The following is a 12212-nucleotide window of genomic DNA, read 5'->3' on the forward strand; positions in this document are numbered from 1 at the left end:
CGTATTGCCAACGGTGCCCTGGGCTGCTCGAGTAACATCCGGTGAGGCCACGGTCATTACCCTGCAGAGCCCCCTAATGACAGTCTGTGCAGGGCGGGAGACAGAAGAGGACGGCCAGTGAAATAGAGCGGTAAACCAGTGACAAACACCACAGCCTCGTCACCGGAACTGATGTGCTCCCATCAAAGTGAGGAGGAATGAGATGACAGGAAAGGCAGGGAATGGCTGCTGGCTGGTGACCAGTCTTGACTTTTGGACAGCGCAGTATTCCTGTGGTCGGACCGTGTCTCCTGCACTATTACGCGGCTGCTCCTGTTACTGCTCCCGCACTGTCCACCTGTGCGTTTATAGTTGTCTGCTCTCTTACTTCCTGTCACTTGTCCCTTCTTACAGTATTCCCCGCAGCCCTGCAGGTTTAAACTTCCCAAAGCCTTTACTGGTTTTCCAGCTCACGTTCTGATGTTCTGGGGGCACCTGGGTGGCTCCGTTGGTTAAGTGTTGACGTCAGCTCAGGTCATGATGTCACGGTTCGTGGGTTCGAGCCCCACATCGGCCTCTGTGCTGACAGCTCAGCTTCTGATTCTGTGTCTCCCTCTCTCTCTGCCCCTCCCCTGCTCATGCTCTGCCTCCCTCTCTCTCTCTTTCTCTCTCAAAAATAAATAAAACATTTAAAAAAGTTTAAAAAATAAAATAAAATCTGATATTCTGGCTCTCCTAAAGGTGGGGGAAATAAAGCAAATTAAAAGTGTACGTAAGATAAAAAGAAACAGGCTATGAATGAGTATTGAGAATCCACTGACAAAGGCCTTCTCCTTGATCAAACTTCAGTCAGACTCCTCTGAGCCCCTGACCTTGGCCTGGCATCCTGTCTGTGGCTTGCCCAGCCTAGTTTTAACAAGAATCCTGCTAAATTCTTAGGATTTAGAGACACCCTCCCCTTGATATCTGAACAAGTTCTTCATCCTCGACCTTTGGTATCTCAGTCCTTGGCCTGTCATTAGCAAGAATCCTACCAGGTCGGTTTAGCCAAGAATCCCCCTACCCATGATGTCTCCTCTGAGTGATTTTCCGGCACTGACCCCCACTCTGCTCCTCAGCTATAAATCTCCCATCTGCCCTTACTGTATCTGGAGAAGCCCAATCTTTCTCTCCTTCTGCAACAGTTTTGAATAAAGTCTTTTTACTGTTTCAGTAAGCGTCTGAATAANGTATGAGACCTTTGGAGTGAGCTCTAAGGCACGTATTTTTGCTGTGCAGTAGCCTTGGGTTTTTACCTGTTAAATACAGAGGACAATGGTATCTAGAAGTTCCAGAGAGAAAGAGGGGTTTTCATGTGAGAAGAAAAGTTTTAGTCATTGTCCTGCCACATGTGGCCTAGTGGGCCCTGAGCTCACACAGCACCCGCAGAGCTTCATGTCTGTCTGTGGCTCGAGAGTTCATAAATATCAGAGTGAGGGCCATTCACAGAGGTCTCGCAGCAGCTAAGGCCACAGGAAGGGCTGAACATCCTTGGAGGGGAGGCAGTGGGATGCGTGGTCCCTCTCTCACCAAAGGACAAGCAGAGTGAAAGGTCACTCAAAAGCTCTTTTCAGTTCAGGGCTGTACATAGAAACACCTGTTAGAAGCATGAAAAGTAATACTTTCACCCAAATACACGTGTGTGCGCAGAGGAAACAGTGAAGGGATGAGTAACAGGAAAGGAAAGCAAAGGCAGGGGGAACCAAGAATTCAGAAAAACAAGTAAACAAGAGCAGTCAAGTTAAAAGCGGGAAAATGGTACCAAAGAGAAATGGCAATTTGACAAAAAGAAAAAGGACATGGCTGACTGGAAGTGAGGTCCTGGGCAAGTCTCTGACTCTCTCTGGGTTGCAGTTTGAACCTCTATAAAACAAGAAGGTCAAACCAAGTGACCTCCAACAGCTCTTGCATTAGTTTGGGGTTTTATGTGGAAATACTAACCTTGTCACAGAAAAAAAAAAAAGAATGAATTCCATTTACCAAATATCCACTGAGCACTCAGCCGAAATTTTCTGAGCTGAGCTTGAGGGCAGAGAACCGCCTCCAGGGATGAAAGGACCTTGATTATCTCCCTTTAGGAGAATTCTCACAGGGGCGACTGTTAAGTAAGAAAGAAGTGAAGCAAAAGAAAAACAGGAGATTCGAGCCTTGAAATGTTTCACTGGAATGAAAGTGGCCAAGTGAGGCCTGCAGTACTTGGTACCCGCTTACCAAACCCACGATACTCAGCCCCAGAGATGCTCTCAGATTTGTGGAGGCATAGGGCCTAGAACTCGGTGGGTGCTTAGCAGATGGCAGCTGCTACCACTGGTGTTATTACTAATGTTTCTGCTATTACAGACAGAACATCTACCAGGTTACAGGCACTGGGCCAGATGTTTCTGTTTGTCAATATGAATCACGTGGGTGGATTAATAAGCTAACTCACGGGGTTGGCAAACCCTGACCCACGGGCCAAACTGGCCTGCTGCCTGTTTTTGTAAATAAAATTTTATTGGAACACACACACACACACCCCCATTGATACCCAGTATAATCACATGGCGAAGTTACTAAAAACAAAGGTGCCCAGCTGCCACGTCCAGAAATTGCCACAAAAGAACTCACCAGCAAGGGCGAGGCCCCTAGCTGCCTGTGTGTCAGAATCAAAAGGAGCTTTTTAAAAGTTCAGATTCAGTCCTCAGCTAGATGTCCTGAATTAGAATCTCAAGATAAAGTTTAAGAAAATGTATTTTTTTTAAAAATATTTTTATTTATTTCTAGGAGAGAGAGAGAGAGACAGCATGAGCAGGGGAGGGTCAGAGAGAGAGGGAGACACAGACTCTGAAATAGACTCCAGGCTCTGAGCTGGCAGTTAGCACAGAGCCCGACGCAGGGCTCGAACCCACAAACTGTGAGATCATGACCTAAGCGAAAGTCAGACACTTAACCGACTAAGCCACCCAGGCGCCCCAAGAAAATGTAGTTTAATCAAGCATCTCAAGGGTTCTGAGGCAACCAGACTAGAGTTTGGAACAACTGATCTAGAAGTTCTAGTAATCATTTTAGACCTGAATAACAGGTCTAACAGCTAGACCAAACAACATGTTTGCATGTCCCTGCCAGGCTTATGGATAGATGGAAGGAAGGAAGAAAGAAAGAAAAGACAGAGTAAAGGAGAGAGGAAAAAATAAAAGTTGAAGAAGGAGAAATAGTAAAAAGTATGGTTAATGGGAGTGGTGAAGTGATTCCAGTACTGTTTGGTGATGCCAATGTTACAGGCTGCTGACCTTGACCCAGGCCTGACGAGTCAGCCACAACAAACAAGGGATGGTGGAAAGTAGCAGTGAGGAAGGATGGCGGCCAGGATGGAACAGGGCTGTGCAAGGCAACGCACTGTTCCTCAGAGGGTAAGAAGTCAGAGGTATTTCTTCCCTGGATACTATGGCTAAAAGAACACAAAGAATGAAAAATTGCATGGGACTCAAGTAAGGAATCCTTATCATTATCAGACAATGAGGAAGTGAGTAAACACCACAAGGTTACAAAATGCATTCAACTCGACTTTTCAAGTTTCCAGGAAAAATTCAAATAGAAAATGTAAGTCATTTCTTAAACCTGAGGTCACAGACAACTGGGTCAAGAGCTCTGAATGGAGGAATGGCAGCCCAAACAAGAAGGGGTCCGCTCTGGATAAACAGCATCGCTGGAGCAGAGACGGGAGGAGTGAGCTTCCGGAACAGTCGAGCCCAGCCCAAGGTCCACTAGAGTCCTGCTTATACCTACTCCAGGAACAGTCAAGAGTCCTGCTCCTGAGCTGACTGCAGCCAAATAGCAGGACTTCAAATTGCTCCAGCAGACGCCGATGAAGGAACATACTAACCAGCCTTAAATTTCACCATAGTGTTCGTTATGTGGCATAGGAATTTTTTGTGGTGTCAACAGAATAAATTTCGTTTTCTAATAAATGATGTAATCCTAACCTTAATCAAATTGCTAAGATCAGGGATAGTGTCTGAGTCAACCTATTGCAAAGCGTTATTAGAAAACAGAAGTCCGGATGGTGGGTATACTAAAATCTGCTGGATGCTTTCTGGTTCTTTTCCCAATGATGGCAACAACTTTTGCTGAGAAGGAGATTGATAAGTGCGTACACAGGCCCACTCCTGAGCTCTGCAAGTCCTGATGGGCTTCTCTCTCCCTCGTTACTTTACCTTCTCCTGTTCAGCATGCAATACTCTTGCCTGTGTGTTTTCCGTGGCTGTCTGAAGTGAGTTGTTCCTCTTCTCCATCATCAGGTTGCTCTGCTCTACATACCTGTGAAATAGGGGAAAAGACACTTATCAAGCACCGAACGTATACCAGGCACAATCAGTGCTCACAACATTGCTCTAAACCTTCAAAAAACAATCTGAAAGCATTTTTATTTTCCTTAGATCTGCAGTAATTAAGTTCGGAGGTAGGAATCGGGGCTGGAGGTATTTCCTTGCATAATGAAGAGGAACTGGAAGCATGTGTGGTGGGGGAGAAGGAAAGAGGAGAGAAGAAATGAAAGTCTTTCTCCCCTCAAAACTCCCCCCCCAATTCTCCCACCACGTGGGAACCAAGAGACCCTAGAAAAGAGAAATACGAAAGAATGATTTTCTTTCTTTCTTTTTTAAAAGATACTATTTTCTTTTCTTTTTAAATGTTTTTTATTTCTGAGAGAGAGAGCGAGAGAGAGAGAGAGAGCGAGCGAGCAAGAAGGGGAGGGTCAGAGAGAGAGGGAGACACAGAATCTGAAGCAGGCCCCAGGCTCTGAGCTGGCTGTCAGCACAGAGCCCGATGTGGGGCTTGAACCCACTAACCGTGAGATCATAACCTGAGCCGAAGTCAGACGCTTAACCGACTGAGCCACCCAGGCGCCCCAGAAGAATGATTTTCTAAGTGAAATGCTATATGCTCTGACATGTTCCCCTGACCAGACCCCTGATATCTTCAGAAGGATCCAGAAGAATTATACAAGGTTTGGGTTTTATATGGAAATCAGTGAAGTTCTAGTTGATGAAATAGCATCAGCCCACACAGAAGAGAGAAGACTTGACAGTATTCCTAAGAGTTTTTTACGTATTAACACCACTTTTACAGATGAAGAAACTAGGGCCAGGAGGAACAAACATACACACAAAACCACACAACAGAAGAGGAGGAGAGGCTGGATTCAAACAGAGGTTTGCCTTACATCACAGCCTACTGTACTCTTTCCACCAAAACGCCTCTCAGAAACAAACAGTAATTCACATGACAGGCAGGAAACAAAGAGCACAAGTATACATAAACTACGCTAAACAAACATGCTTATCTAACTTGGGCATTTTCAAATGAAACCCTCTGTCCATCCTAGCCAGTGCCCCATACCTGTCATTACCTCTGATTTCGTTCAATCAGTTCACTAATCTTGTCATTCTGTTCTTCTATGCGACCACTCTTCTCTAGGACTTCTTGCTTCAATCTTTCATTTTCCTAAATTCAAAATATATGACGTATAACTTAAGTTTTTATGAGAAAAGTGCCAGATGTAAGGGAATCAACTTGAACTGACAGATGACACTTACAAATTTTGAGATTAAAACACTAGAATTTATGTCCACATAGATATGATATCGGAAACATCGAATCATACCTGATGGATACAAATCACTATGCCCGACAGATTAAACAAATGCATAGACGTAAAATCAAGCAAAATTCCAAAATACAGTCTAAAAGAAATGTTTTCTTGTGACTCTATACAGATAAGGCACTTGGACCAAATTAGGCCATAATGGATTTTCCAGATCTTCCCAACTCAGTGTGCCATTTATCACACGCTCTCTCTCTGTGCTGCAAAGGTTTTAAAGGGTAGCGCATCCTGAACGAGACAGGGGCAGGGCCTTCAGGCTGTGATCTCTTCTTGATCCCTCTCACCTGAATGATTCGTTGGATGTTGCTCATAATCATGCTGGTTTCCATTGTAACCGACACGCTGGGAAGCAGCCGGGAATTGCCAGCACTGTGCTTCTGTAACTCTTCAACCTGCAAAAGGGGGATGCAAGGACTCTGTGAGAAATCTTTAAATGAAGGAATATTATTTACCCAAGATCTGACCACATTTTTGAAGGGGCTAATGAGTTTCCGAGACAATCTCGAGCATAAGCTAGAGTTTTCTTCTGCCAACTGGATTCCAAAATAAGAACTAACCTTCTAGAGAAATAACTACTAAGTACTAGGAATACAGGAAACCAAGGCAGAGTTTACTTATAGCCTTGGTTGTGCCGTGTTTGCAGCACCCATTCATTCCCCTACTTTCAACACAGCCCCAGCCCTGACTTAATCACCCTGGTTATGAGATGATCCATTTTATCAGCCACTTTGCTGACTGCCATTCGAATTTCAGTGTTATGTTGCCGGGCTTCAGTCAGGAGAAACGAAGTCATGTCACTGGATCCTAAACAGACAGAAGCCGAAAAGAACCGTATGAAACTGGAGCAGAGGAGACTGGATGAGGAAAAGCCAATAGTTCTTTCAGCAGAGAAAAGAAAGAAATTAACAACATCTCAAAATACTGGGAGATGCTGAAGGTGATCCACACTGTCGAGAAGAGAGAGAGGACACGGAGGAAAAGGGCTCCAAAGCTAATAGTAAGAAGTTACGCTCCTGCAAAATGCACTGAGAGAGACAGTCCGGTCCACGGGCACAAGGAAGCCCACTTCGGTCTGCCGTAGTGCCAACAGCTCAGATTAATTCGCCACTCATCCAACTGCATGCCAGGCATTCTACCAGGTACGAAGGATTCGGCAACGAATGAAACCTGGTTCCTGCCCTTGGCGAGCTCCCAGTCGGGTGGGGAGACTCATGTGTAAACACATTATTACAACAGAGTGTTTTATGTGCAAGAGATGGACCATGTACAAGGTACAAAAGGAACACAGGGAAAAGCAAAGATTAACTCTCTGGTGACACACGTATACAGTTCTGTCTGTGGGAGGAGGGAAGGAAGGGATGGTAACAGTCAGGGAAAGCTTCACAGAGGAGATGAGGTTTGATGGCTTCCTGATGGAGAGGGGCAGGACTGCCAAAGAAGCATGCGTGAAATCCCTCCCCCCCGTGGGACCATAAATTAGGTCTTAGGAGAGGCTGGCTGCTTCTCACCACTGACCTAAGACAAGCTGCAGAATAAGAAGGCAGGATTACCATATTACCATGCCAGCTATCTACATTTATCTTGTTTTGGTTTTTAAATGCAAAATTTACATTTTGTTTTTTTTTTATATACAAAATTTATATTTTATTTTTTATACCAGTGTTTTTCTTATAGACACTGGTACATGCATGGAAGATATCTGAAAAGCTCCCCAAGTAACTGTTAACAACAGTTTCCTACGGTTGGGGATATTAATGATGGAGGCCAGGAACTTTTCACTTTACACTCCTTTGTGTTGACTTTTTTGTCAGAGCTTATTATTTTCATAATTTAAAAATGGTCACGAAGTAGCTCCCATTTGAGATACTGAACACCCCTAATTAGTCACCATACTTTCTCCCAATTTCCCCCAACATTTTACTCTCTTACTATTTTCTATAAATGCTATGGAGCCACTCTGACAGAACAATGGAAAAGGGCTAGCAGGAGAAAATGCAAAAACAAAACAGAAAGTGGGCACAGCAGGCTTTTGTGGACGATGGAAACGTTCTAAAATTGGATTGTGGTGAAGGTTGCACAATGCTGTAAACTTACTGAAAAAAATCCTTGAATTATACACTTAAAACAAGTGAATTGTACAGTATGTAAATTACACCTCAAGAGAACTATTTAAAAAAAAATTTTTTTACGTTTATTTTTGAGAGAGAGAGAGAGAGACAGAGTGTGAGCGGCGGAGAGGCAGAGAGAGGAGACACAGAATCCAAAGCAGGCTTCAGGCTCTGAGCCGTCAGCACAGAGCCAGAAGCAGGGCCCAAACCCACAAGTGGGGAGATCATGACCTTAACCAAAGTCAGGATGCTTAACCCACTGAGCCACCCAGGCGCCCCTCTCAGGAAAGCTATTTTAAAAATTTTTTAAAAAGGGAGAAATCTATTGGAGTGAATATGAAAACAGGTTGGGAGGAAGGGATGCAGAAGATGAGAAACCAAGGGGCCCACTCCCTACCTGGAAAATGGGGAGACTGAGAGAGTGGTGTGGGGTACAGGGGCCGCACAGGCTGCAGCTGGGAGGCGACGGCTGACGCGGGGGGATAAGCGTAGGCTTGCATACCTGCATAGGGCTGAGAAAATGCCAAGTTATGGCCGGTTTATAAAACATTCACGTCTTTCTTTTCTGCTTAATCTGTCTTTGATGGCACAAAGAGATTAAGCTGGAAGGAGACTGACCTCAGTAAAGCTGGAGACAGAGGAGATCAGGTTTGGTACTGGGTGGGCCCTGCAGCAGGAGAGTTATCTGTGTCATCCAGCAGTGCCGGGGGTCACTAAGGTCCTGCCCAGAAAGCAAGGGCAGTGTGCCTTGGGTCACTCCCCAGTCCTCTGGCGGTTATGATTTAATTAAGGAGGGATCCATCTCCCAGCCACTGGGCCTACTGATGGTCTAAGAAAATTTAGAACTAAAGAAACATGGCTGAGGGTCCACAGGGGTCACAGGACAGGTATTCATTGAGATTTCAAAGTAAACCCACCAGTCTCTGAAGGATGCCTCTCCCCTGCTAGATTCTGATGCTCTTGTGACCAAGAGCTTTCATTCTCTCCTGAACTGTGGTCAACTATAAAATGAAAATAATAACTCCACTCAGGGTTGTTGTGAAGACTAGATGAAGTGATATATAGGTAAAGTTCCTTACAGCTGGTAAGTTAAGTGCCTGGCAGATAGTAAATGCTCAATAAACAGTAGCTTTCATTTAAATGATGATGGTTATTCTTCCTTGAGTTAAGGAAATCCAGCTCATTTCCAGGGGTGAATAAACTACCTACCCAGCCATTATTAAATACAAAAACAAAAACAAACCCCTCAGGCTATAGGGTAGTAACTGTCCATTTTTTTTTTTTTTTTTAACTCTGACACACCCTGTCCCACCAAGGGGCCTAGCTCACCAGCTGTCACTCCCACTCCCAACCTTCCTATGGATCACCAAGGAAGTGAGGCCCTCTTATCACGATGGTATGTTTTAGCCACCAAATGTGTCAGGGCAGAAAAAAGAATCCACTGTCCTGGCGGGAGGCAGACAGGCTGCTGCCACCGCCTTCTGTGAAACAGAATAAAACCTACTTTAGGAGATCCCTTTTGGAGGATAACTGGAGAAAGAGTTCAGCTGTATTTTCTATAGAGACTCCACCCTCTACAACTAACAGTTCTGCTAAGTATAGTGCAGAATGTTAGTCTATCAGCTGCTAGAAAGAAAAGAACACGGAGGACTTGAATACACACCCCTCAAGGAGAGGGGTACAAAGAAAAGAAAACAAATGCTGACTGGGCCTTTACCATGTGCCAGGCTTTGTACTGGGCGCTTTGCATGTCCTCACGTTTCCACTTTACAACAGGCTGTAAAGTAGGCGATGCTTTGCCTGGTTTAGCGATACGATAGTGGTGGTTCAGGAGTGGGGGAGAGGGACAGATTCTGATGTGGGGAATCCCTACTGTACAATGTGTGCAGGAAGGTGAAAAGGCACTGACGAGAACCTAGTACGGTACAGCTTATACCTGATGTGGTTTGAAAACGTTGTTACCTGGAAGGACTGGGCATTTCCAGACACAGCCGAGTGGGAATCGAGAGATGCAACTTGCATTAAGGCAGCTGAGGGTGCTTGGAGCCCGGGAACAGATGGCTGAGGTGCTAAGATAAGGCAAGAAGTTTTCACTGTTATCCACCCTGTCCTCCTTGGTAGAGGTCTGGACTAGAACTTGACATACTACAACACACTCCAGACCCGAACACTCTCCTCACGTCACCTACTCTCCTGAAACCAGCTCTACTGGAATCTCGGGAACAGGCCAGTAGGAGGAAACTGTGGGTGGCGGGCACATGTGACCCAGACCTAAGATCCCATCGGCTGATGGGAAGCACAGAATTACACGCAGGGGGGGTGTCTCCTCAGCTGAGTGCACACCCAATGCCCCACAGCAGCCAGACTAAATCCATCTCCAGGGCATGAAACGCCCCACCCAGAGACAAACTGATTAGTTTTACACTCTCATCTATTCTCAGTACTGAAACAATGCAGCCTAATGTAAGGAAGAGGGATGATAACTCTGGTGCTGACTTAATTCAAGGCCACAGAGCCGGAGAGGGAGCTTACCTTGTGAGGTCACCTGCGGTAGCACTGGATGCGCCGGCTGGAGAGAGGGCTGCATGGATGGAGGTGCCAGGGGCTGCCCAGCTCCTCGCACAGCATGCACATCCTAACGCAGGAACAAGCATTTTGGTTACTATGAATGTGGGTCCTTAAATGAAGACTGTGGCAGATCGCCTACCCTAAACCTGCTTACAGCCAGTGTTTTTAGGCAAAGAAGAGGAAGGAAAGCAAGAGTTTAGGGTGTGGGCTGAGGGAGATCCCTTCCTCTGATAAATCATATCAAATGATTAAATAGAGTTAATTTCCTCAAACATTCTAAGTTGTTGATGCTTTAGGGACTAAAGCAGCTGAGGTGACTGGTCTCCAGAATGCATCATTTTCCAAACCAGCAGTTTCCTTAAAACTGACCTACTCTAGGCGCCTGGGTGGCTTAGTCGGTTAAGCGTCCAACTTTCGCTTAGGTCATGATCTCGCGGTTCGTGGGTTCGAGCCCCGCGTTGGGCTCTGTGCTGACTGCCAGCTCAGAGCCTGGAGCCTATTTCTGTGATTCCCTCTCTCTCTGACCCTCCCCTGCTCACGCTGTCTCTCTCTCTCTCCTAGAAATAAATAAAACATAAAAAAAAAAAAAAAAACAAAAACCAAAAACCTGACCTAGTCTGTTCCCAGAGAACAGGGTTCTCTTGCAAAGAAACCCGGGGAACACAGTGCAGCCTCTTTTCTTCTGACAAATAATCTCCACAGACCTCAAGGTACTCACTGAAAATCAGACAGAATAGGATTCACTGTGTCTCTTTTTAGGAGTGTTTTTCCCCATTCTTTCTTTTCATAAATATCAAAGCAATGTTGGTCCCTACTATAATTCTAAAGAAAGTTATCCTATGAACATTTGCCCAATTCGTACAAGGAAAGGAAAAATCTGGGGCACAAAATATGGTGATTGTGATCTGCTATCTTACAGTTGGAAGGCCGAAATCTCTTTGTCATTCTTGTACTTTAGAACTTCCCCTTGTCCCCTGATATTCTCAAAAATGCATTATGCATTTCTGGAAAAGTATGACAGTTTTATATCACTGCAGCTCTAATCCACCTAAATGTCTAACAACAGAATGAAAGGAATTTGACAAATAGAGCTAACAGAACACTGAGTTGCCTTTGAAGAGAACAATGCTTTATCTACTTATGTTAATTATATTATTTACAGTGAGTACCTATAACAAGAGGCCTCAGAAATCCTATCTTCCTTTAAAAGGTTAAATCTACTCAGGGCTTGGGGCACTAGGGTGGCTCAGTCTTTAAGGAACCAACCCTGTGATTTCAGCTCAGGTCATGATCTCATAGTTGATGGGTTTGAGCCCCCTATATGGGGCTGCATGGGATTCTCTCTCTGCCCTTCCTGTGAGCTTTCTCTCTCAAAAATAAATAAATAAACTTAAAAAAAAAAAAGAACTCTTAAAGAAACTTTAAATCTACTTAGAGCTTTGCCAGGAAGAAATAAAACAAAATGATGAAAAATAAAGCCTATTTTGGAAAAATTTTTTCTCTTTTCTTTAAAAAATTTTTTTTGACATTTATTTATTTTTTGAGAGACAGAGAGAGAGAGAGTACAGAAGTAGGAGAGGGGCAGAGAGAGAATGGGACACAGAATCTGAGACAGGTTCCAGGCTCAGAGCTGTCAGCATAGAGCTCAACGTGGAGCTTGAACTCACAAACCATGAGATCATGACCTGAGCTGAAGTCGGATGCCCAACCCAACTGACTGAGCCACCCAGGTGCCCTGGAAAATTTTTTCAAGAGCATCACCGTTGCTTTGTTTTATATCAAAGTCAAAGAATCCTAAAAATCAATCTGTTATGTGTTTCAGTTCAACTGAGAGAGGATGATTTTATTCAATAAGGACCTGACCAACAGGAAAAGAG

At 44.7% G+C, this 12212-nt stretch overlaps 1 protein-coding gene across 3 annotated transcripts in view; it reads right to left on the reverse strand.

Moving 5' to 3' along the window:
* FKBP15 (FKBP prolyl isomerase family member 15) overlaps positions 1 to 12212 on the reverse strand; it is a 54020-nt gene that overhangs the window by 12556 nt on the left and 29252 nt on the right. For 2 of the 3 annotated variants that reach the window (XM_077769898.1, XM_077769897.1), the window contains exons 13-19: positions 10300 to 10402; positions 9730 to 9836; positions 8165 to 8279; positions 6354 to 6463; positions 5944 to 6051; positions 5405 to 5499; positions 4212 to 4314 (exon numbers count right to left, since the gene is read on the reverse strand). In XM_077769898.1, coding sequence (XP_077626024.1) covers positions 4212 to 4314; positions 5405 to 5499; positions 5944 to 6051; positions 6354 to 6463; positions 8165 to 8279; positions 9730 to 9836; positions 10300 to 10402 — 741 coding nt within the window. The remainder of the gene's footprint in view (positions 1 to 4211; positions 4315 to 5404; positions 5500 to 5943; positions 6052 to 6353; positions 6464 to 8164; positions 8280 to 9729; positions 9837 to 10299; positions 10403 to 12212) is intronic. The other variant, XM_077769899.1, reaches the window with a different exon arrangement.

Source organism: Crocuta crocuta, unplaced genomic scaffold, assembly GCF_008692635.1.
Source record: "Crocuta crocuta isolate KB4526 unplaced genomic scaffold, BGI_CrCroc_1.0 scaffold95, whole genome shotgun sequence".
Taxonomy (NCBI): Eukaryota; Metazoa; Chordata; class Mammalia; order Carnivora; family Hyaenidae; genus Crocuta; species Crocuta crocuta.